At 37.9% G+C, this 26887-nt stretch overlaps 3 protein-coding genes across 3 annotated transcripts; all 3 read right to left on the bottom strand.

The window, feature by feature from the left end:
- Nucleotides 1–146: 146 nt before the first annotated feature.
- Nucleotides 147–10583, bottom strand: LOC127961077 (rho GTPase-activating protein 1). The gene is made up of 13 exons (XM_052560008.1): nucleotides 10443–10583; nucleotides 6949–7093; nucleotides 5809–5901; nucleotides 5637–5724; nucleotides 4631–4762; nucleotides 4458–4544; nucleotides 4237–4335; nucleotides 4014–4124; nucleotides 3749–3825; nucleotides 3450–3527; nucleotides 3228–3356; nucleotides 2891–2994; nucleotides 147–1912 (listed from the first exon to the last, which is right to left on the bottom strand). The coding sequence occupies exons 2-13, from the start codon at nucleotides 7082–7084 to the stop codon at nucleotides 1742–1744; spliced, it is 1305 nt and encodes a 434-aa protein (XP_052415968.1). The 5' UTR covers nucleotides 7085–7093; nucleotides 10443–10583; the 3' UTR covers nucleotides 147–1741.
- A 786-nt stretch (nucleotides 10584–11369) lies between these two features.
- On the bottom strand, nucleotides 11370–16573 carry f2 (coagulation factor II (thrombin)). Its single transcript, XM_052561722.1, has 14 exons — nucleotides 16406–16573; nucleotides 16121–16278; nucleotides 15914–15938; nucleotides 15420–15491; nucleotides 15196–15301; nucleotides 14869–14999; nucleotides 14257–14571; nucleotides 13749–13859; nucleotides 13515–13641; nucleotides 13261–13428; nucleotides 12963–13136; nucleotides 11898–12076; nucleotides 11714–11784; nucleotides 11370–11617 (listed from the first exon to the last, which is right to left on the bottom strand). Exons 1-14 carry the CDS (start codon nucleotides 16479–16481, stop codon nucleotides 11462–11464), a joined length of 1869 nt encoding a protein of 622 aa, XP_052417682.1. The 5' UTR covers nucleotides 16482–16573; the 3' UTR covers nucleotides 11370–11461.
- A 651-nt stretch (nucleotides 16574–17224) lies between these two features.
- Nucleotides 17225–20944, bottom strand: znf408 (zinc finger protein 408). The gene is made up of 5 exons (XM_052561721.1): nucleotides 20793–20944; nucleotides 19833–20020; nucleotides 19554–19618; nucleotides 19201–19454; nucleotides 17225–19109 (listed from the first exon to the last, which is right to left on the bottom strand). Exons 1-5 carry the CDS (start codon nucleotides 20815–20817, stop codon nucleotides 17308–17310), a joined length of 2334 nt encoding a protein of 777 aa, XP_052417681.1. The 5' UTR covers nucleotides 20818–20944; the 3' UTR covers nucleotides 17225–17307.
- Between the last annotated feature and the right edge of the window lie 5943 nt (nucleotides 20945–26887).

Genomic DNA, 26887 nt, shown 5'->3' with positions numbered 1-26887 from the left:
CTGAAGCTTATGAAACAAACCCACAGAGGGGCATTTTTTTTTTTTACACTGTCTCTAACAATTTTATTACTCTGAAATCACAACATGATATACAAAAGTAAAGATTGCAAAAGCACAGAATACACTTTAACAGCCAAAATGGAAGTAAAGAACCTTCACAAAAGAAGAAATGCAAAGTTTCACCTGCAACCCAGAAATACACCACAGTACAGGTAAACAGGTAGATGTTTGGATACAGGTACAACAAAATGGCACAAAGTTCACAGATCTGGCCAGAGAATGGGAATTTAACAGCTAATATCATCGCCAGTTCACTCCATTAAGGCACACAGACACTTGGGTGTGAGGGAGCTTGTCTAAAACTATTTAAGCCACTGGTCCACATGTCAATGCTCGAATGGATTGACATGAACAGGAAGTTAACATGACACAGTAAACAGTTACAGTTTGATATCAAGGCATATGACACTTAACTTATTAGTGCTAAAGAATTTGTGCCCAAGTACCTGCTTTATGGTTCTTTTGGAATTCAGACCCATGAAACAGACTCAATTCCGTACGCTTCAAATCCATTAATCATAAAATGAAAGCGAACACGTACAGAGCCCTGGGGTACAACTAAAATGTTGCTGCACTTGGATTTTATGCACTTCAGTAATAATTAATTGCACTATGATATGGTTCTTCACAGATAAAACCACAGTTATACTGAGACGACAAAATTACATCAAATTGTTCTTTGCTATTTCTGTCTTCTGGCTTTTGTTTCAAATGTGCCCATGTGTGATGGCACCGTCCCCGACAGGCAGTACGTTTTCTACTAACAAATATAATTGATCACACAAATATTTTAAACATATAATCTTTGGCCAAAATAAATATGTACGGGGTAGAATAATACAACAGAATTACTGAACAGACCACACACACAAATTACACACAACTCCACACATACAAATAGAAGAAGCGGAGGTTTTTGATCAGAAAAATAACTTTTCTTCTCGGTTTCAGCATCAGGAAATTTGTGCTGGCCATAAAGCATCTGCCCTGTTTCTGGAATCACTGAGATGCCACAAAAAGACGAAAAGATTCTAGAAAAATAATATAATGATAATATAAACGAAGACTGAATGAAAGTTCTTTGAGACAATACATAATACCATATATTTTATGTAATAAGCATGTGTAAAATAAGTGTTTCAAGTTTGAGTAGTAGTGCTTTATACTTGTCCATAAGCTTGGGCCAACTATGGCTTACAAAAATGAGGACGTGTGCCTGTACTCTAATTTTACTTCTTGGAAAAATAAACTGAAATGAATTTGGTCATGTGGAACAAACAATATCCAAAACAAGCTGATGAGCTACCAAAACATACAAACTAAAGCAGCTACCTGTACACTGTTGCTTTATTGATTTAGGCCTCTGCTAACAGACCATATAAAAACTCTTGTGCCTGTGCAGCACCATTACGTCTGACAACAGCTACATGACTTCAGCAGGAGAGAAAAGGAGACGATTGTCAGAATTTGATCACAGCCTAAACCTATGTGACAGCTTGACCGCTCTGTGCCCTCTAGTATAGTTTTTTTTTTTCTCCATAGCTTCAACCTGTTAAAATACTCATGCATTTGGCAATACTGAGAGAGACAGAAAGGACAGGACACAGCAACAGAGGAGCAAAGCTATGGACCGGGGAGGGACAATAAACGGAGAAGTCCTCGTGAAAAGTTCTCCCGCTCCTCACTGGGTGAAGACCTCCTGATGTACGTCGAGCAGGATGCGGGTGAAGTTGTTGATTGGTCCGATCGCGCTAAGTGTCATGGAAGCATCCTGCCCCCACAACAAGTTGGGCCCAAACACTACAGCCAGGTTGGCATTGGTCATCTTATTGACTTCACTCTCTGCAGACACCTGTACATCAATAACAATGAAGATCAGAAATAAAACTTAAGGGCTTGAAGGAGAAAGTAGGAAAGAAATACTCAGCTACAACAATTAGAAGGGCTATTTATTGCTGCCTAGGGGTTTCCTGAATAATTATCAGCTATTATTGCTTTCTTTTTAAAGAACAAATTAATGAAATAAAAAAGATGTGAAATGGGTTTCATTTTTTACATTAAATATACGAATAAATGTTAAACAATAGGGGTGTAATAATTAACCACGAGCCGGTTGAAAATTTAAGTATGTGAAAATTCAAATTTGTTGAGATGCTAAACAAAATCACAATTCATTTAGGGGTGGGAGTTTATATAAATGCATGTTTGAGGGGAACTTACTGTCTTTAGAAAAGCTTAGATGGTATTTTTTCTTTCATCTTGCCTATGTATAATGCACATTAAAGTTCATAAGTGCAGCTTTGCTTTATATACAGCGGAAACCAAGGAAATGCTTTAAGCGCCACCTGCTGGCAGAGAGTGCATCTTCGTCTCGTTCAGCTCATCCTCTGTTTCATGCAGATATTTTTATGTGTAGTTTCACCAAACAGACAAAGCCTGTTTGTTTATATGAAGAGATTTATTTTGTGTTTTTTATTTTTATTTGGGGCTTGTTTTCAAATTTCTATTTAGTTTTGTTATTTACCTTCTATTTAACTCACTTCAAAAGCAGATGCTTTTATCCAAAGAAACGTATAAATGAGGACAATAGAAGCAATCAAACCCAACAAAAGAGCAATAATATGTAAGTGCTGTATTAGTATATTATTATAGTTATATTTCAATTTCACGAAGAAATGTACAGCATTTTGTAAAAGGCAATAATAAAAGGACACCTTTACTTCATAATTTGTTTAAAATATAATTTTGTTAAAAAAATTATAATAATATTTTGAACATTTTAAAGTAAAAATTCTTATTGTTGCACATAGCTGATTATGTTGAGTGTTACCTGAGCTAGAAACTGTATGAGGAAGCGCAGTGATGTATAGTTCTCCTCAGGAAGTGACATCAGCATGTTTTGAATCCTTTCTGCCTGTGACTCTTTGTCAACATCTGATAACACAACACACAAGGAATGCAAATGAAGGTAGTGTGAATGTGTGTGTGACCATGTCACTTTCAAGGCTCATTGTAAACAGTCCACATGCAAAAACTGTGGTTTTAACAATTGATTAACAAATGTCAGTATAGTAGGTGGACAGACGTGTGTGTGTGTGTGTGTGTGTGTGTGTGTGAGCTTTCTGGAAACTGCTGGTGTTTGCTATGCAAGTGCGTTGTCTTCTCACTGTGGAAGTTGACAATGTCGTTGTAGAGCTGATAGGTGAGCAGGGGCTCTGGCAGTTCTCTGAGGAACATCTTTAAGATCACAGCTGCCAAGTGGACATCGTCCAGCTGAGAGAAATTCACTTCTTCTCCTACAGACACACACACACAACTAATGCCAATCATTCTTGTGAACAGGAAATGTGTGAGAATTCTTCCGCATACAGAGCATCACACAACTTTACCTGAGTTATATTTCTGCTTAACTGCCTTAACCAAAGAAACATTAGCAGAACGCCGGAATATTCCCTCTGTCTTAAGACCTACAATAAAGAAGGAAATAAAATTCACATTCTCAACTTCACACTATTCTACAATAATATTGGCCAAGTACTACTACTCAACTACAACCCACCGCTGAGGCTAAACAAAAAGACTACTATTAGTATATCCCCCCTTATGTGGATAGATCCAATACATTCATCTTCAGAGGCACGTAAAAGGTTTGATTGAGCCATAAATCTGACTTGACTAAAAGACATACCGTTCTCTTGCAGGAATCCAATAGTGTCGCGCATGACTAGAGGAATTTCCTCAGAGTCTGTCGCCCTGTGTCTCAATCTAATTGCAAAAAACAATATAAAACAGCTCATATCTAAATAGGAGTTTCTCATAGTGCACAATCGTTACAATTGTTCCTATAAACTATAAACGAGATTGTCGTCTTCAACTACATTAAGTCCAAATCTTAATTTCATGCTTTCAGTCAGTAACAGATTGTAGCTGTGTGAGATATGAGAGGAACTTACACTGACAGTGAGACCCCAAACTGCTGGAAGGGAAGAGGAGGACTATGAGCGGGAGAGATCGGTCCGGGGACGACAGACGGCTTCAGGGACAGACGGATCTTATCATCATACCTACACAAAGAAAACTCTTGAATGTGGCTCAAAAGAACTGTTTATCTGGGCTGAGAATAACAGTGTGATCCGAGCACATGTAGAACTGCATACAGTATATAGAATGTCTTACTCTCGGACTCTGTTGGGGATCACCAGCTGATCACATTTCACAATCTCCTCCAGCTCACTCAAATAATTGATGTAGTTTATCTTACGGCCGAACTTAAAGCTGAGAACAGAACATGAGCACATCGGTCTGTAGTGTATTATGAAGTACAGAATAAAGGCTGTAAGATTCAGATTACACTCAATGTGAGAATAAAATAATATTGAGCATAGCGTGGCACTGACCTGATGATGGGTTTGAAGAGAATAAGGATGGTTCTGATTAACATGGTGGGATGGACAATGTACAGTGCCTTGATATTTTTCTTATACCTGCAACAGACACAGCGATACTGAAGCTTGACAACCAATGAGGTTTACACTCTGAGCCTCTCACTAACAACAACAGCATCACTCACTTCCTGTCAAACTCTCGATAAGCATCTCGAAGCCAGCTTAGAGAGGGCTTGTTCTCGGCGGTCAGACCATGATGGAAGTAGATGAGGGTATAATCACTTTCCACATACTTATCAAGAGTCTGCTTCATATACCTGCACACAAATATCAATAAATGCACACCAAATCAAAACTCTCACTTTAGACACTAAAACAAACCGAAGGAGCATCTGCACTCAATCAGCTGTCAATTACTGAAACTTCAGCTTTTATTTATTCACTTCAGAGTCACTTAGACATTTGGTCAAGACACATGTTCTAGATTTCATTACACAAGCCATACTCTTTTCAGACAACAATAAGGAACTAAACTAAGTCTTGATTTCACTTCATTAAAAACTTCATTGTCTTAGGACACTGTCTTATGGTGCTTTGACTCATTGAACACAAGATGTGGTTGGCATTCAAGCAAAAGAATTGAGGAAGGAAAACATTGAGAATATTTAAAGAAAAGAACACAGCTGTCCTAAATATATATTTCTCACAGGATATGTCTTTTGGCATTTAAAACCAAGTCTAGAAAAAAAACTGAGTGTCAAATAATGTGACATATCATACATATTAAAATATTATTCTAAAATTGTCATATCCTTGCATATTTTTACATTGAACTGAACAAAAAAAAAACAGGATGTAAGAATGTAACAAGATATTTCAAAAATAAATTAAAATCGAAATATATTATTAACCAAATAAACAGCACAAATAGAAAAAACATCAGCTGACACGACAAAAGCGCTTCTCTCCTTGGATCATTATCAATGTTTTTTTTTTTGTTCCCTGCACTTGACCTTGATCTTTAAAGTGTCTTGTGCTTATCTGCGTATGTCAGTCTCAAACCAGGTCAACTAAAACACCCGTATAAGGCGATGCAGAATTATTAAACACATAACTGATACAGTGCATTAAGCCCAGCTTAATATATTTATTAATGAACCACATAAATAAAGTAAGAGCAGCGATGCCTACATGAGAAGTTTATGATGGTCCAGCTGATGATGGGGAGGCATGCGGCAAGCATTAAAAACAATCACCTTCCGACCAAAGTTATCATCACCTACAAAGAAAGGGAAAAATCAGAAGACTTTAGAATTAGAATAAACACTAGCTGGTGATGCTTGTGCGTTTCATAACAGCTCACCTGCCACCTCCACAATCTGATGTCTGGCAATGTCATAGAAGGGGTCGTCCCAGGACAGATGTGGAGTGCCACCAAGGCTTTTGATATCGGAAGCTGCAGGAAAGAAGAGAATGAATGCTACATTGCAAACAAAAACAAAAAAACAACATGTCAATATCCCAAACACAAGCTCACATCATGTCCTCCAAACAGAAGCCTTTAACATCAAAACAAAACATAACATAAAGAAGGCTGCACACTGGAAAAGAACCATGTACATACACTGGTGACACATTTGAAATATAATAATATGGATTATCCTCTCTCTTTCACCTTGCTGCCATAAACTCGTGAACGAGAGTACAGAATGACGCATCCACTCCACTGTGGGATACCTGCTTCTCGTTCAGTGTGCGACCGAACCCTCAGGACACAAAGCCACTTTTTCTGAACCATTCTCACTTTTCTTTTTTCATGTAAATAGAGGAATACATTCAGTTTGCTGACTTTTGTGATATAAACTGACAGTCTGCTAGTCTTTATCATATTTACCACTAAACATTCACTCTGGAGTGATAAATAATTGGAAATTACAACAAATGACTCAGAATCAGGCTTAATTACTAAATGTTTTCAAATCCAAGCAGTGATTCTGATCCCAAGGTTTATTTCTGATATTTCTGTTTCAGCTAGCAGAAATTCTGAATGACCGGGATCTTAATTTAGTAGCCAAACTGTGTAAGGAAAAATAAAAGTTATTACACTTAATTACACTGGACTCCACCCACGGCCGCCCAGTCACAGTCATCCTCTGTAAGAGTGGTAAAGTGTGTCGTAAGCGAGTATGTATCTGTGTGTGTGTGTGTGTGTGTGTGTGTGTGTGTGTGTGTGGTGTATGAGTAATGCTGCATGACTCTTTGAGTTCTCTGCTGTGTCTTAAATAGGCCGTGACAATTATGTCAACTGGAAGGTTTCGGCTTCACTTGTCTCTAAAAATATAGCAAGCATATGATTGGTATTCATGAAAAAATGGTAGCGTTCTCGGCAATTACTTCCTTTTTCTTACACTGCTTTATTCTTTGAAAAGATCAGTACGATTCTGCAAACTGAAACTAGATTCTATGTATGAATAACACACACAATTCACACTATTGCACTCACCGGATTTGCTCAAGCTAACAGGGTCATCTGGTAGCCACTGTTTGTCCTGTACCAGTTTGAGCTGGTCCAGGGCACCGCTAGGAGAGTCGTCTCCTCCCAGATCATCGTGAAGGTCCACCAGCAGGTCAGAGGACATGATGGTCCTCTAAGACAACACAATTCACACACAATAGTTAGACACAGAACTGCTCATTACAATACCACACAATTTTCTGCTGAGATCTGCCTTCGCATCAGGTCTGTCCAGCATAAGCCTGGGTAAATGTAGCCTTTTCACACATGCACACTTGCATGTTCAGTGAATGACTGACTCACATGAGTGACCACAATGACAAATGCTGAACAGGTCATTTGAGTTTGTTTCCTAATCTTGCAAACTATGAGAACTGTTTAACACAAGGTCTTTTCACAATACAGCACATTACTGACATAGCACATCACTACAAACGGGCTAATATTAGCTTTATTTTCTGGCTTAAATACTGGTTTATACTTTATATACTGTATAATTTATAATTATGCAAATATGTGTGTACACGATCATTTAATCCTTTTGTGATAGTGAAACCAGCATATAAATGAATAATATATCTGTATTTTTTAGGATAATTTTTTATTCATAAATGTCACAGCTAACAGACTAGGAAGCATCTGCACAATAAAGTGTGTGTGTGTGGGGGGGGGGGGGGGGGGGGTATTTGCTTTTGTGCTGACTCCAAAAAAATAAAAATAAAGAAATAACTTTTTCATTGCAACAATGTCACATTCAAAAAATCAGGTAAATTGTTGCATTGAATTTGTTTTCAATTAGCAAACTGGGTATGATAAAAAATGATGAATTTCCAGATCACATAATCTGCTCTTCCATGTGCACTCCATCGTAAACAAACTACCACCAACAGTTAATGAACATTTGTTCTTCCTAAAGCAGTACATAACGCATTCTTTTGAAAGCTTGCCAGTAGATTTCATTGAGGAAACCGTGTAGTGGATTAATGAAGCAGCAAAAACACGGCCCCACAATCTTTGCGCTTCCGTGATCATGTGATGAGCTCGGTGTATGTGTATCAATCATTACACATAAAGATTCAATTAAATCTGGATAACCACAGTGATCACAATATCAATCTCCTCAGCAAACTCTTTTAGATGTTGTGTCAGAAAGGTCAAGCTTTGTGGAACTAAATTCTTAATAATATTATTATTTCTTATGCTACATTCTGTACTTAACCTTTTAGTAGTAAAATATCGAGGCATTGTGAATGTGCCATATTTTTTAATCTGTGCGTGTGTAGCCGCAGGGCTCCTAGCGCAGGCATCAGTGGGGATCAGACAGTGATCTGCTGTGACAGTCCCTCCAGCCGTATACTGACAACACTTCATCAGTTTTACCCTTTGCTCTTATTTATATCCTCAACCCTAGAAGAGCCAGTTTCACATTTACTACCATCTGTGACAGCCTTTATTCTGCTATGACATCCACATCCATATCCATATCTCTAATTAATGGGATAACAGCCTTCAGGTGAAGTAACCCGGGTCATTATTTTGTCGCTCGGATTAAAAACATCTCTGTTATCTACTCTGGTTGCTGACAGCAATCTTTGTATAGACTGCTTACAGTCGAAGAAATCATATAAAGCAGCTTTCATCATTCTTAGATTGTTAGTTGGACTATCACTGATGTCAATATTTGATGACACATCTCTTGGTTCTAACCAAACATAACCCATCCAATATCATTCCTCTTCCACTCAACAGTGCCATTTAATTCATTACCCAGTTCAAAAGATCAGCAGCAAAAACAATGAAAGTGTCTCATTCACAGTTGTGTTTCAGTGAATCAAGACAGAAACAAAAACCCTAAAGAGAGCTACAGAAACCCCAACACCTCCAAAATAAACCATACGCTTTCTAAAATATAAAGACCATGATACAAAGCAATAATCGCCTTGAAAAAATCACTAGTGTTTTTCTCATGTACTAATGAGTTTGTAATTCTTAAACACGGTACAATCAAGATTTCACTTTCGTTTACAATCTTATAAACAATACTACAGAAAAAAATATTGATCTGTGCTCATAACTTGATTTCTGTCCATACACATAGTAGTTTAGCTGTGGTGAGCTCATGCTCATTGCTCATGCTGCCAGCTGTAACATTCCTCATTCAAAAATCAAAAGTGACTAAACGTCTGCCAAAAAAAGAATATGTATATGTCATAATTATCAGTTCTGTTTCAAGTAGAAGCAGATGGTTCAGATGTGCTCAGCTGACAAACACAGTGAGATGCCACAGAATCAGCTGAAGAATGAAGCAGATGAAAGTAAAACTGAGTGTGTGGTGGTCTGGAGCTCAGTGGTGTCATGTGAATCTGCTGATCTCTCTGCAGTGTCACCATCCACACACTGATGAAGGGAGAGAAAAACAGAAACGATCTCTGCATGCCTCAGATCAGCACATTAGCAAATGGGTAGATTAACTGTGATAAGGTCATTTGCGAGAAGTTAATTTGAAAAAATAAAATATTAAGGTACTTGATAAATTGTGAGGGTAGGATGAAATATATATATATATATATATATATATATATATATATATATATATAGTACAGAAGTCAGCATTTGAAGTGTTTTAATATCTTATCTTATCAAACTTGTCCTAAAACCAAAACAATACCCGCTCTTGTCTTAGGACAACTTTGATCCACTTCAAATGTTGACTACTTATATATAAGTCTCTCAATTAATATGGAGTCATAAATCCTGTATGCACAATAAAAATGTAAAGCGAAGGTTTTAGATGAAGTACCGGGTCAACAACCCAAAACCCGATTTTTGTTAAACTGGTACTTGTGACTCCATATACTTTAAACAACCACGGTACAGCCAGGATTTTGCTATACTTATTTGATAAATAATACTACTGGATAAATCTATCGACATTGGTATCAGTGTTCAGAGTATGAGTTCTGCCCACAGACGACATATGCTAGACTTCAGTAATCTTCTGTCAGCATAATCGCTTGTGTTCTTCCAACTTTTAGAGCATTATAGTAATATGGCAAACGTTTACTCTCTCTTTCATTTTCTTATGTACTGACAGCTCTAGTCTCCAGCTCAGGGCAGGCAGTGACGGATTCTCCAGTGTTTCTAGGGAAACGAAACACCTGGACGCGTAACCGCGCGCTTTCCAACAAAAACAGAGTCAACAAGAGGCCGTGTGATTTAAATAAGACGCAATAGTGCAGGTTTCAGTCATGTCGTTAAAGCAAACAGCCACATGCCGCACATATTTGCTCGTTATGATCAGTCGACAGTCAGCTAAGCTAACTAACACTAGCTGCAAACCCGTTTCATCTTGACGCAACAGAACGGAAATTCTAGCAAGTGTTGCCCTGCCATATGAACACAGGCGCATGCGGATCAAAGAGCGAAATGCTGATCAAATATACTACAGATGTTATGAATCAAATATGGAAAAATGAATTTACCTATTTTTCAGCGCTCCCAACTGAAGTCTTCACAACTCTGCCAATCTTGCAAATTTCACGCAGGACTTCCGGTTTGCGATCCGTGTAGTTCGGTGTAAACGGCCCGGATGCAGAAGGAGAACGTATGACCACGCCCTCGAGAATGTGCTGTTGTCATAACGATTGGTTGAACAACATATGAAATGCACCACATAAAAATAAATTATCTAAAACGTACACACTTGTGTGTTCTGCTCTTTGTGTGTTCAGTCAAGAGACCTAGATGTCAGATGTCTCCCTCTGTGTCAACAACCCTTAGGGACCCCTGTATCTGAGCAACCACTATTGAATTACAATTTCATTATAACCTTTAATTTAAATGAGTTTGATTTGTGGGTATTATATTAAGTCTGTTCAAATGAGGTGGTTGCACGGAAACTGCTTTATATTTACTTTATCGCAAGACATTTTGATGTGAAATAGCCAACAGAAATTAATTGATGAGAGCATTTACTGATCATTGCACGGCTTCACAAATTCTCTTAGAAGATGAGAAAAAATTATCTAATCTTAATAATCATTTATTTAGTCTGCCTTCCAATTTATGTGAATTTACTAAAAGGAGACTTTATGACCCTTAAATTTACCTGAACATTTTTCTTACTTCAAAGCATCTCAACAACAACAACAACAACAACAACAACAACAAAAAAAATTAAATAGTCGTTTTGACAACTATGAAATAAAACAATAGCAGCTTTGGTGTTGTAATCACTCTTTAAACTGGTATATCAGTCTCGTCATTGTTCCTTCTCTAGTTCTGTATGGCAAAACCCTGATAGTTAATTTCATAATTCAACCAGAATTACATCTGTTTCATTCTAAACAAGAAGCCTGCCCATTATCCCTCTCAATACACGGAAAGAAACTCATGCTCACACACTGGTATCAATATACAAAGAATTCAGATTTATTTATCCATTTACAGGTTTGATCAAATTTGACCAAAGTGTTCATTTATTGTGTGGCAGCTTGGAAGATCATTCCTCATCTTCTGAGCCTGTTTTTTCAATGACTTTCTTCATCCAGAGACGCATACGGAACAAGTGTGTGTAGAATCCATATTTGCCATCGCGGTCGCAGCCCTCGCCCCACGACACAATGCCAATCTGATACCAGCGTTTATCTGTAGGACTCTGTGGGCGGTAATGGGTTTTAAAATAACAAGAACTTCATAGGGCACTGGAAAGTCAAACTTGTTTGAGGAGAGAAAAGCATAAACGTTATTATACCTTCATCACAAAAGGTCCGCCACTGTCTCCTTCACAAGCATCGCCTCTTTTTGTATCATCTGGCTTGTAGCCTACAAAACAAAGGATGTCTTTGTTGGGACACCTGAGTGCAAACACATCTCACAAGCTCTCAGCAACTGAATAGTATAGGGTCTAAAGGCCATGAAAATATGAAGTGTATTACCGGCACAGAACATGTTATCGGTGATGATGACCGAGGTGGAATCACGACAGATGCTCTGTTCCACAATGGGCAAGTGAATCTGTTGCAGCACTGTTGGAAGATTGGTTGGGTTTGAGGACCACGACTCCCTCAGGTTCCCCCAGCCAGTCACACGGCCCTTGTAACCTGCAAACATCAAACTTCAGAGAGAAAATCTGTCAATTACAGCTATATGCATACTCTCAGTTTGTTCTAAAGCAAAAGCGATACTCCACCCCAAAATGAAAATTGTCATTAATCACTTACTCCCATGTCGTTCCAAACCTGTAAAAGGCTTTGTTGGTCTTCCGAACACAATTTAAGATATTTTGGATGAAAACTGGGAGGCTTGTGACTGTCCCATAGACTGCCAAGCAAGTTTCACTGTCAAGGTCCAGACAATTATGAAAGACATCATCAGAATAGTCCACATGCTATCAGTGGTTCAACCGTAACGTTATGAAGCGATGAGAAAGTAATTCTTTTTGTTTTCTTCTTGCTCAAAAGTATTCTCGTCTCTTCATTGTCAGTGTAACCTACTTCGCAGTCTCAGTCTACTAAAAATATCTTAAATTGTGTTCCGAAGACGAATTAAGCTTTTATGGGTTTGGAACGACATGGGGTTAAGTGATTAATGACATTTTTCTTTTTGGGGTTTCATTTTCTTTTTTCCATAAATCGTTGTTCCCCAAGAAATGTGTTCTTAAGTTTAATCAAAATTAGAGGTAAAAAAAAATTAAAATGAAGAGGTTAGGCATGAAAAATCTTTTTTCTATAAGCATGTAAATAATTGTATTGTGAATGATTCATCCATGATTCATCTGACTTCTGGAATCATTTAGTCGGCTGAAAGGCCACCAGTTTCTTAGAGTTGACTGTAAACTCACTTTCAGATAAACCTCCATTCAATTAAACACTGATGAACAGAACCAGGTCCCTGTCCAATAGGATGTTCTTTTCCAATAATGTATTTACTCAGAAAATCTGACACTACTTCCATCTCACTGTGATTAAATATCTACATTGAACTACTGAACATCTTCTTACGTCTTTGCAATGCTCTTGGTGGGCAGACAAACAGGGTGGATCTCATTTGTAAAGACAACAGGCTTCTTCAGGTGTAAAAGAGCAATGTCTCGGTTCAGGTTTTCCTTCCAGTTATATTTTGGGTGGACAATGATTTCATCAATGGCCACAATCTTCTCAGTGCCCCTCTCATACCTGAGAGAAACAGGAAAGGGTTTAAAACAGCTGTAAACTTATATTTCAAAATTACTTAGCATAAATAAACAATGTATTAGCGAAAAGAAATATGCGATTTCCTATAATCTTTTAAAAGGCCCACTTGGTACGAGAGTGTTTTCCGAGGCGGACGATGATATCATTGGTGGTGAAGTTCTTGTTCCACGGTGGATAGAAAATGCAGTGGGCAGCAGTGAGGATCCATTCATCACTGATCAGACTGGCTCCACACAGCAGCTCCTGAGGACTACGCTTATACAGCATCACCTGCCTGCAAATGACATCAAACACAACATTAGCAATCGACATGATCAATCATGCCAAGATATTTGAAAACAGCCCCTGTGCTGTATTTACCATGGAGCACTTGCCACTTCAGCCTCATCTCCTCCCACTATTCTGCTTCCAGAGTATGACGCTAGCAGCTCCTTCTCATTCTTATCTTCTTTGTTGACCTTCTCAAACATGGGCCGCACTCCACACTCTGACGAAAGACCGTTTGATCATCTTAATTATGAGTTGATTATACAAGAACTCAGACTTCCAGTGATAACATCTGCAAAAGAGATGGTGAAGGTATCAGACGGTTACCTTGCTCTCCATTGCCAAAGCTACGAGGATTAAAGAAAGTTTTCCTTTTGTCTTCAAGAGTTGTCCTCTCTCGACCGCCCGATTCATCGGCAAACTTGTCCAAAGGGGCATCTGAGAGTGAATGACAAAGACAGAATGATGTTCAGTGGAGTGTTGGTGATTTATGTCTGATGCACCTGGGCTTTCTTAACATTTGAAAGAGACATTTAATCCTAATTTAAAGACTTCGGGTCCAGATGTCACTTTTAATGGAGCTCCAAGGTTCAGGGGAGGAAATTAATATTTTAGTTTTTAAAGGGAGTGTTCTGACAAAAATGTAAATTCGGTCAAATATTCTCTAAGAAAAAGATTTTGACTTCCATAAAAAAAAATTTCATACTTTGAAATTCAATAGCTATGAGCAGCAGTTTGGTTACTTCATACTTTTTGTGTTCAACAAAATTACAAGATTTATATTTTGGGTAAACTATCCCTTTAATGTATGTGTGTTTTTGTATTGTTCACTCACCACACAACTCCAAGTCACAGTAATCAATGGTAATGTTTCCACCTGCTTCCTTTACATAGCACCAGGGACCCTCCATATCTCCATCTGGGTTTCTGCAGTGGTTCTTCACCAGCTGAACTTGAGGCAGCAACTCTTTCCTCTTTATTAAGGCCTGCACTTCTGCTGCGCTCCACTGCAAGCATGTGTGACCCCCCAGAGTCACAGACAAATCCCCCGTGTAGGTCTCCCCATTTCCATCCAGACAGTCTTTAGTCTTCAGATAACGCTCTTCAGGTTTCACAGTGGGTGGTCGAGGAGGGGGAAGAACAGCCTCACCTGAGGAGGAACATGTGAGCATAAATTGATGAAACGAAACATGTACTTACACAGAAGCATAAAACGTGCCATGAAAATATGGGCACAATATGTATCAGTTGCATTGTTGCATATGCATCAGCAGTCATTTAGCAGATCCAAAACAACATCCAGTATACTTATTACAGCGACAATTTCTTCTCAGCAACCAGGAACAATTGCACAATGGTGATGGTTCAACTTACTGGTTGCCAGCACAGAGCTTTAGTTATTGCACCACAGGATGTTTTACTGTAATGTTTTAATGATTTTCTCTACCGCATTTCGGCACACTGCAGGACTCCCTCCTGACTGTCGGGTCTCTTGTAAAACACCAAGGGCCTTGATCACTCTTATCTGGGTTTCTGCAAAAGTTCTCCGGTAGCTTCAGCTGTGTCACATTAACTTCGCTAGGGGGAAACAACTTAGTCATGAGACAGAATAGCTGCTTCAACATCACTGAAGGTTTGCTAAATACATAAAACAACCTTTTCTTTACTAAAAGAATTTGTGTTGTTTTCTAATCAGTCAATATAAATGATTAAAGTTGGTTAAACACAAGAACAATAAAAGAAGTTATTATATTATATTATTATATTCACATACTGAATCTTGTGGGGGAAGTTGCTTTTCCAGTACTGACATGACTTTCCAGACTTGGTGACAGACACACTACCAGTGTAGCTTTCACCCTTGTCAATGTAACAGTCTTCTGTCAATCACACATCCAACTTAGAGTTATTAAACATCATAGAAACTAAAGCTTTGACCAAAAATGTCTCATTTTAGTTTTATAGACATATTCTGTGTTAAGTATTCCTTATCCTTACCCACTGCATTCACACATAATCTCAAACTTTTGATGTTTGCTGATGTTCTGGGTAATTTTCTTCCACCACATCCTATGAAAAGATGATTTAAACACACACACACACACACAAACAAACACACACACACACACACACACACACACACACACACACACACACACACACACACAACTTGTAACAAAATTAACAGAGGAGCCAGGTCAAACTATTTCTTAAAGTTATAAACAATTAATATTTAGAAATATAAAAAATAAAGCTAAAAAATAAAGGATTACCACTCCAACCAATTATTTTTATTAGGGTTTGTTTATAATTGAATTGTTACTGTTTTAACCTGATACTAATCTTTCTAATTTGTAAATTAAGCAAAGAACGGTCAGTGAAAACGCACTTTGTCCCTGGTTCAATAGAAACTGTTTACACAGAATTTTGTCACTGTTTACACTGAAACTTTCCGTAATGTGATATATACTCACACATGTATATATTCTTACCCAAATATTTTGCCCAAAAAATGTCCTGTGAGGCAATGGAAGAAAAATAATTAGCATAAAATACATAAAATGTATTATACCACACTTTAAATATATGTATTTATAAAGATATATATGACTGGAAAAAAAATAATAAATTCACTGATAGAAAATGTAAACATTTTCATTTCCAACTGCAGCTAAATTGTCCGCAAGGCCATTGCTCACCGTTTTATCAACTTTCTCGAACACTTCTCGAGCTTCCTCGTGATCACAAATCTCTTCCACACACTCTCTCTCCAGATTCCCTGGTTTTAACTCCTCCAAAAAAGTGTTAGCCCTCTTTGCTCGAATGATCTGAGAGGCTTCTTTGTTGTCGATGAACACTGAGGCACAAAAATCAAAGTTTCTCCAAAAACATCTAGTCTCTCATACTACGTGTAGAATCATCACATTATAATTTAGTTCTTAGCGTAATTAGCCAAAAAGCCAGAGAAATCTGTTAACGCTTACCATCATTACAAAATGTGAGGTGGAGAACTTGTCCAAGAAGTAGGGACAGTAGAAGAGGTGCTGCTTTTGCTCCCATTCTGGAGGATGACTGAGCCTGTTATCCTGAAAAAACCTGGAGCATCTCATGGAATGTAATCGCCCACAGCTTGACTTACTGGAGTCACAAAGTTAATGTTGAACTACCAGAGTTCAAAGAAAACAAAGTGAACTCTTTACACTCAAAAAAAGCTACTCTTCTGTATCAGATCACCCTTATATCAATGTGGAACATTCTGTGCTTTCGGAGGAACGTGAATCACAGAGACACTGAATGAAAACAAGATGATGAAGCTTCATTTCTCCAAGCTATGTGAATTCATCATATTTCTAACAAAATTACTCAACAATATTTCCTAAAACAACTCTTTTTAAAAACATTTTTAAAATATATTTATTTAAGTTCGATGCATTTGTTACATGGTATCACAAACCGCTTCCATCATGAAATGATGATCTTATCTATGTAGCTGAAGAGCTCTGTTAGTACTCTGCTTATCCTTTCATTTATCAGTAATCAGCATGTTCTTGATGTATAAAAGTACAAACGTGGCATTTCAATTTTACTCAATGCATAAATGACGTGATAATTTAAACCTCAACGCAACAGATAAATCATAAAATTTCCTCTTGTATTAACTCATTTGCCAACACAGCTGTGTTTGCTGATGTACTTGTACGATGTCTGTATAAACAGTGATGAAACAAAGTCCACTGCGCACAGCAGTCAGTGTTTACTGATATGTGCCCTAAACCCCCCTGAAAAAAAAATCAAAGAACAGCAAGATTTAAACATTTATTTCACAAAGGTTGTTTTTGCTTTGTTGTGAGACATGATAAATATGTGAAATGGAAACAGTTAAGTGTCACAGTCCTGTCTCTATTTCTACAGTCTGTGCCACTGAACTTAAACCATCCGGACCTTGTAAAATGACCAAACAGCTGTTAGCATCCTGCTCTGGAACTATAATACAGCCACTGCTAGCATCATTTTCCTGCACAACTTGGCATTTAGCATTTGCTTCCTGTTTCTGAAGCTCTATACACTTAGAAGGCTGTTCTTGCACTACTATACACTTGGTATTGTCATCTGAGACTATAATCTCAATCATATCCTCACTGAGCTCAATGCGTTCAAATCCCTTCTCCACTCCTTTTTCCAAAACAATTGTGCCACGGTGGTATACTCCAGAGTCCAAAATGACCCCTTCTGGGTGAGACACCACAGTGAAATCCTCTGAGGCTTGGACATATGCCTCCTCCAAACTAATGCATTCAGTCCTACCCTGCTCATCCTCTGCTTTCTGGCCCGAGCTTTTGGGTCGACCTCGAGTCGGTAATGCATGACCAGAGTCTGAGTGATGTTGGTGAGACTGCAGATGCCGCTGCAGACTCTGCATCATTGTGTATTTGGCTCCGCACACTTGGCAAACATGTGGCTTCTCCTCTAGGTGAGACTTCATGTGGCGCCGTAGCTTGGTTGCCATCGTGTACCCTTTCCCACATTGTTCGCATTTATAGGGCCTGTCTCCCGTATGCAGTCGTTCGTGGGCCCGCAACGTGTGAGGGTCCCGTAGAGCCTTACCACACACAGGACACAAATACACCTCACCCGTGTGTGAAATCAGATGCCGACGCAGTTCAGGCACTTGGGAAAAGCGCAACTCGCAATGGTCGCACTGGTAGGGTTTCTCGCCCGTGTGGATGCGCATGTGTCCCAGCAGATTGCCACGTTGGCGAAAGCTCTTGTTGCAGTGCCGGCAGACGTACGGCCGCTCTCCGGTGTGCAGGCGCATGTGGTTCCTCAAAGAACCAGAATTGGCCAGTTCTTTATTGCACTCTGGACACTTGACTTTCGGAGCCTGGTAGTCCGGCTCTTTCGACCGGTGGACTTCCCTGTGGACACGAAGCGAGGGCCGGCGAGCGAAAGCTTTTCCACAGATGTCACAGACGAATGGTTTCTCGCCGGAGTGAAGAACCTGGTGCTCCTTGAGGTCCCGTTTCAAGCCGTAGCTTTTGTCACAGTGCTGGCATTGAAAGGGCCTCTGACCGCGATGCATTAGTAAGTGGGCTTGGAAGCTCTCCTGCGAACTGTATGTTTTCCCACACTCTGTGCACGCATAAGGCTTCTGATTCTGATGTGTGAATTTGTGTTTCTTCAGATGGCACAGCTGGAAGAAGCTCTTGTCACACTCCTCGCATTTGTACTTCCTCTCTCGGATAACAAAATGAAGAACATCCTGCTCTTTTTGCTCTGTGCTGGAATCCTCATTAGTATACAACGTCTGCATTGTGTCATCTTTGTTATCTGAGGTCTTCTTCTTGATGCTGAGGTCTGACCTGTTTTTTGGATCTTGTCGTCTGTAGATACGGATGGCTGACGAGTGCACTTTTCGAGGTTTAGCAGCAAGGCGAGAGCTGGCTCTCAGGCTTCTCTCTGGCTTCAGATGTTCTGCTGAACTCTGTGCTTGCGACGTACTATGACTGATGCTCTGGAGCTTATCTCTAGCAGGATGTTCATCACTTTGCTGACCTTCACCCTCCCCATGGGCCTCATCTACCCCATTCTGCTCCAGGACACTGGAATCACATGCTCTAGATTCCCGCACAAGATTTTCCCCCTTGATTGAAGCATTTGTATCCTCTTGTGTGGCACTTTGAACAGGATCTGTTAAAATAGAAAAAGTTTCCACATTTTAAGAAGAACAACATCACATCATGGACCTCTTACACAATGCAGATATTAAGTATAAACTCACCTGCACAGCCGGAGAGGTGATCTAATGCGATGGCCTCTAAAGCCCCTTCTTGTTCTCTGTTCGGAGTGCTACTAATTTCACAGGCTTTTAGTTGCATTGCTTCTTTTTCAAGAGGAGCTTCTTGTTCTTGTTTTTTCCAGAGGAGCAGTTCTGTTCCCGGCTGAATGTCTCGGCAGACCCTAAGGCCTAACTTTCCATCCACCTCAAGCACACTGACATTGCTCTCTTCCTCACTTGGAGCATTGCAGGCAAACCTGTGAAGGCAATTAAACAAGTCTCATTCTGCGGTGTCTTGTTAGGTATCTTAATAGCTCTACTAAAAATAATAATTCATGAATTCTGGGTAAACTTACCTCATCCAGTAGATATCATCTGAGATTTCATTTTTTAACACATTTTGGCATGTATGTTGAATCCCCTGGATAATAAGAACATGCATTTACTTCTTATTCAACTAAAAACACTATAACAATGCTAGTGAATGTATAGCGTACTTGCAGTATTATTAGGTGAGAAGTAAATGCGAAGGCTGTTATTGTCTTTTAACACATTTGCTCTGCTGTAGTTGTACTAAATAAAGCTTTGTCTCAGCTGTATGATGCAAAATGAAATTTCAAACACACTATGCATACCTCAGCTTTGTCATTCCTGTTTATTTTGTCAGGCTCTTCCAGACCTAGTAGAGTGCTTTTCTCTAGCACTCGTCCAACACACCACAGACCCAGCTGTCCATCCTCGGCCAGAGAAGGACCCAGGGTCAGCCCTCGTGGTACTGATCTCAGCACGCTGTGGATGGAGTCCCTCTCAATGCCTGAAGCCACTACATTAAAACACACCGCAGTTAAACAAGGTGGTACTCACACACTTTCATCTTGAAAACTGTAGCTTAGAAAACTTAGTGATAACAATTATTATATATTACATATTAGTTTTTTTTTTTTTATTAAATGCAGATATAAATGTACAGCACTTACAAAACAAACTCCACTAATTCTTGATGAATGATTGTTATTGAGTAGTTTTCGTTTTTAAATTAACATAATTTTACTTTCTGTTTATGTTTTTCTCAGATACATCAGAAAGATTTATTTTCTATATGATATCTTATTTCTTTCTTTTTAAAGGAAAGTCTGTTTTCATTTATTATGGTTTTTCAGTAATAACAACAATAGATGTAAATAGTCATTATTTTTACTGTAAATCTCATGGTTTAACGCAACACGGATTAATGCAGTTCTTGTTAAATGCACTATTTTTGAACAATATTGGAAATGTAAGACTTTAATTCTGTTTGTAAGTTTATAAAACAATGTGCAGTTAGTAAACTATGAAGTATTATGGGACAGATGCACATGATGAACAAATATATTCTAAGAGTATCATTGTCCAATGCATTCAACATCTTTCGTGAAATAATACATTATAGAGTAAAGCGCAATGTCCTATACATTAGATCACCAGCAAATATAATTTATGCTATGTATCTTTAAAGCTTCTTCATGGATACAGATTTGCTAAAAACTAGCGGTCATCTAGTAGGTGCCTGCCTGAATCTGAAAATATTAGCATAAGCATAGAAACTTTCAACCCACTCAGGGCTATATTTCCTCTGCGCATTGGCCACTCGACGGTCTTGTGTTTCCAGCCAAAACTCCGGGAAAATGATCGTTCTCCAGCAAACGGGGCATCGAGCGGAAGTCAGGTAACGTTAGCGGACTGTTACAGAGAAACGGTTCCCTCTAGAAACAGCTACCGCTGCACTCATAGACATATAAATAATATATATATATATGTCTATGGCTGCACTCACCCTCACCAAAGAAAGATGAACATCATATTTGTTCGAAATGTATGTTAAATAAAATGTTTCATGGGTGTATTATAAAGGCTTTTAGCAGAGGTTTTCTAACAAGTGTCGTATATACAGGTATATAGATGCTCCTTGACTTGCCGCTTATGTTTATTTTTATTTTTATAAACGTTACTGAACTAGGAGAACCCTTATTTAATATCTTTAAATGTATTTTACTGAGCTATATTTTAATACTTAATTTTAAATTAAATTCAAGGTTTTAATATTTTAACATTAAAACAGGCTTTCAAAACATGAATGCAGACAAACATTCTAGCACAAGGTGGCGCTAGAGACACATTTCTGCTTGACTCGCCTTCAGTCTCTAGAGGAGCTCAGCCAGGACACGGTTTGTAGACGTTTTGACAAAAACAGTGGGTATAAGTATACTTGATAGCATAAAACACCACCACACATTCTGATGTAGTGTTTGTATTTTAAATGTTTTTATGCTCACAGTTTGCCCACAGTGAGTACAAATGTGAGACATATTGTATGACTTAAATGACAGCTTTATCATTCTGCATGTTTCAGTTCTACAAGTTATAAATTGCATAACATTAATTTAATTAGAAATGCACAATATAACATCACAATAAATTTTCAATGCCATTAGAGCCTATCAGAAACTGAACTATTATATTTTTGCAATGCCATTAGAGCAGATAGCCTTTAAAATCTAAAATAAATAAATAGATGCAAAAATGTTTTTGAATGATAACATTTTAATTTTGTATTTATTTTATTTTTTTAAGAATTCTCTTCTGTTCACCAAGCTTGCATTTATTTGATCCAAAATACTGCAAATGCAGTAGCTAATATTATGAAGTATTTCTACTAGGCCTATTTAAAATGACTGCTTTCTATATGAATATATTTTAAAATGTAATTTTTTTCTTTGAACAAAGCATGATAACTCCAGTCTTCAGTGTCACACGATTCTTCAGAAATTATTCTGATATCCTGATTTGATGATCTGAACATCTTTTATTATTATTATTATTATTACCAATATCATCATCATCATCATCAATATTTAAACCAGTTGTGTACATTTCTTTTCAGGATTCTTTGATAAATAGAAAGATTCAAAAGATCAGCATTCATTTGATAAAAAAGCTTTTTTAACACATCCATTCAAAAGCATGAAGTCAATATAACTTTCTATTCTTCAAAAAAAAAAAAAAAAAAAAAAAAATACAAATTCTAATTCTGCTTTTTTCAACATAATAATAATATTGATCAGCGAATCAGAATATTTGAATAATTTCTGAAGGATCATGTAACTGACAGTAATGATGCTAAAAATTCAGCTTTGGAGTATTCACTGGAGTAAATTACATCTAAAAATATATTCAAATATAAAGCAGTTATTTTACATATTAAATATATTTCACAATATTACTACTTTTGCTGTATTTTGGGTCAAATAAATGAATGCTTGGTGAGCAGAAGAGACTCATCGGATGCCCATTTTCCACAAGTTGATATGATTCTTTAGAGAATAAAAATTCTTTTTTTCTTTTTTTCCTTTAAATGTTAATGAGCTCTACTGCCCCGCCCCTCTCTGTCAGCTGCTCTTTGAGGGACTCTTTACTTTAAATTCATCGTGAAACTTGCTAATTAGCACATTATTAGGAAAGGCGATTTGCAAAGATTCATTAAAAAACCTTACATTCACTTCTGTAGCTGAAGCTGGATCACAAATGATTTACGTGAACATAGATGCATTCAGGTAGATCGAGTGCTCATTCAGCTGCTCAGATATCAGGAGTAATTGACGACTGCTATATTCTATATTATATCCAACAACAGAACATCTCAGTTGCTTAGGAGTCATTCTTGTCTACATCTGCTCCATCGGTGAAACAATGGTGGACTGAAGTCAGCTCACTACTGTCAATCAAACTATCAAACTGTCATTGTGACATCACAAAGAACGGCTTGATTTGAGAAAGGGAAAAAGATTTTAGTAGATTAAATAAAAAGTTCTGGGTGGATTTTTATCGTTATGGTGTCACTGCTAACACTTTTCAGTTCAAACAACATGTAACAGTGCTTGTTGCATCTGATGACCCCTTTAAACAAACATTAAAAACCTTACTGTTCTCTTGATCTTTTGACTACTAGTGTATATACATACATGAAGTCTTTTTCATTTTAATAAAAAGTGTTTTCCTTCATCCTCCTCCCAGTATTTCTTTCTAGCTGAGATTATAGTGTAGGTTTAGTATATAGCTACATCAAAGAGGCAATTTCAGATTATTTTGCTATTTGCTACTTTAGTATCAATAGTTTTAAGGGGGTATTGAGCATATGCTATATGCAATTCAAAGATTTCAAGAAAGTGAACTGAAAGTCATAGACTTTTAGATTATGTGAGCTGGCCTTGTTTGTTATGAATGTAATTCTGTAATGGACAGACCTGAGCAGAGGAGTAGGCTAATGCAGGAAACATATTGCAGAAATATATGTTACAATAGCTTGATATACCTGAACAAGTTTGTGGCTAGAGCAAACTTTTCCTTTTGTGATGCTACCTTAAACAGATGTTGCAGTGTGATTTGTAAAGGTTGGCTGTAATGGCTCTCGTCACAGGAGCACTTACATGACACTTACGATGGAAATGGATTTGAGATCTTTTTTTTTCACATGCCTAAAGCTATTTGAAGTTTCTAAACATATTGGGGAATGTGCTTGTAGGGAAAAGTTCACATGAAATCTCATCGCACAACAATTATTTATGAGTGGAACTTGTAAACAGTGGATGTTACATTTTCATCAGTCAAACGGAGGAGCAAGAAGAGCTCTTCTTTTAATTATATATATATATATATATATATATATATATATATATATATATATATATATATATATATATAATTTTATTTAATTAATTTTTTTTTTTTAAGTAGAGCAGCTTATAGAGTCGGAAGACAAATCCAATCACAGTGAGTGTCCTAAGCAGCTAATTCTCTACTTGCTTCCTCTGTGTTTGTCTCTGCATCAGTTTGTTTTCTTGAAGATCAATCTGTTTCTGTTTTTTCCCTCTTCATTAGTTCTGCTAGTTTCCTCATATCCTGTTATCCTCTTATCTCTGTCTCTTTGTCCCAGTTATTGATCCCTCTACTCTGGTAACATTGACTGTTGAATTGTTACTGTTAACATTGTTGAGTCGATTGTTACGGAGATGATCCGAAGTAATGTTTCTAAACCATGATATTGTTCAGCAGTCACTCCTCTCTAAATTACCAACCAGCCCTCGTGATGAATGCAGAAAGGACCTCGATCACTCAGCCTTCTCGTCACCGTGGCAACATGGATCCGTCTAACCCAGGAGAGGCTCAGAGGGCAGATTGGATGCAACACACACACACACACACACACACACACACACACATGACCCGGTCACTTCAAGCTGTGATTTGTAAAACTAGTAGCAACCTTCATTCACATATTTGATGGTGGCTTGGATAAATGGAGAACACATTCTCATTAATAAGCACCTCTTTCTGTACATTTGAAAAGAAGAAAAGGGGTGTGCACCTGATTATTATTTTATTTATAATTATTATTTTTTTTTTAAATCAGAGTTCATTGTCATCTGAATGGATGTGCAATCATTTTGGGAATCAAGATTATGTCCATGCATGTTTGTGTGATGGATATGTTATTAAAGTTATAGTTAAGCCCGAAATAAGATTGTTAAGATATTTAACAATACATCATTTGCTCACCAGTGGGTATTTTGGCTAGAAGCAAGGGGTTAAAGTTAAAATGTCTTAATGGTGGATTTGTTAATTGATGGACAGGGTTGTGAGTCTGTCATACACTCTCAGAAATAAAGATACAACAGCTGTCAAGTTTAATTTATTTAGGTGTGAAGGGAAACATTCTTTTTTAGGTGCCCAACTGGGAAAACTAGCTATGGAAGAGAGTGGATCCCCCAGCGGTCTGTGAGAAACTAGTGCTGTCTTCGGGCCGCAGATTTCAAGGGTCTCTACACGTCCTACTCATTTCTGTAACCCTCAAAAATATTAGTTGTAATCATCTTTTGTGCTACAGTCGTTAATGTTCTCTAATTCTGATCACTGTCTTCCACAAAAACTAGGTTTTTGTTGAAATGCCTTGATTATTTTGTCAAACACGTTCCCACGTGAACAGTGATATACCTACAGCTTATACCTTCAAATTTTGAGCAATGAAGATTAACAGAAAAATCTAATATTCATAGATTTTTCTCTAATTTTGAACTCCACTGTGTAATATATACTGTGTGTGTGTGTGTATGTTTGGTCAGCAGTACAATCCATTGGATGCACTGTATCTCTATCCCTCACAGTCTCATTTTCATTCCTGTCAAAAATGTAATATATCACTAGGTCTAAATCAATCAAATGGAACATTTTTCCTCAGGTTAGAAATTGACTATTAATAACTCCAGTCCAACATACTATTCTTTTGGCACACTGAAAAAAATCCCCACCACCAATAGCGGCATTGAGAGTCTGTGAGGAACACACAGATACAGAAAACATTTCATTACAATTTTGTTCAAACATTTCTTATTAATTCAAGGTTTAAATCAGATTTTGAATTCCAGATTTTCATTAAATCTCACTGCACATGGTAGTGAGTTAAGTGTGTGTGTTCTAGATGTTCTGCTCCTCTCCCTCTGTTTCTGATACCACAGTAATTCAGCAATATTAAACAGACCACGCAGAGCGGAGAAACACAGAAGAGATTATACAGAGCAGTACAGGTTGCTCAATGCAGGAGACTTTTCTCTCCTTTTGTCTGAGAGCTAAATTTCACTCAGCATCAGAAAGAAAGATTTTCTGGGGCAGCGTTTGCCTCTATCTATATTTCATGTGTTGTTTCTTTGGGAAGAACTCCTCCCAGTGTGACGGGGGATTTGAGACGGGTTTCTTCAAAGCAGTGTTGTGTTCAGTGAATGAGGACAGTGTTTTTAATGCTATCCGTGCTGGCCAAAGAAAGTAATGAGGTGTAATTTTGTGCTTTTCACACAGAACACCATAATGAGAGCTTTAATGAGCTCTCTCTCTCGGTACATTTAAATATGTGTGTATAATTAGGAAGAGTGGTGAAAAATCCTTTCTTTCCACTTGACCATTAAGCCTGTTATCAGTGGTCAGCTATAATTTTCCACTCAGTCCTCCTGAAATAAGGACAGAAACAGACAAAAGACATTTGTCATGTGACGTGTAGTTTTTCTAATTCATTCACACAAACACACAAACAAACACAGCTCCTCCGGAAAGAGCGAGCCAGCAAAATCATTTTTAGCTCTGGCAGGGCAATATCTAGCAAGTGGGAGTGTTTTTTTTCCCTTATCAGCGGGATTATGTAAGAAGCTCATCAGTGATGCATTACAGTTACTGCTGGTATCCTGTGTGCCATTTTCAAGGCTGCTGAGCAGACAGACACTGGACTCGTCCACTATACAAACTATAATGAGACATACCGTGCCCTGTCATGCCCTGCACCAAAAACCACACGAGCACATTAACATGTCACCTGTTATACAACACACTATTTATTTTGAAAATGAGAGGGAGAAATACAAGGTAAAAGAAAGATGACTTTAATATGCTGTGATCCATTTTGTTCTCCATTCTCACTCTCTCTCTTTCTCTGATATATTTCTCTCAGTGTGTGTTCATTTGTCGCCGATTGTGGGAGGTGCTGTTGGTCTGGATATCTGGCACTTCCTGTCATTGCTCATCTGTGTGTCATCGATCAAGTCTGACCAATTCTATAAATAGATTTGTCAAATCTCTGACATCAAACAAACACACGTGAGAAATGACACAA

This window comes from Carassius gibelio, chromosome B7 (genome assembly GCF_023724105.1).
Source record: "Carassius gibelio isolate Cgi1373 ecotype wild population from Czech Republic chromosome B7, carGib1.2-hapl.c, whole genome shotgun sequence".
Classification (NCBI taxonomy): Eukaryota; Metazoa; Chordata; class Actinopteri; order Cypriniformes; family Cyprinidae; genus Carassius; species Carassius gibelio.
This window is presented reverse-complemented; position numbering and strand designations above follow the sequence as displayed.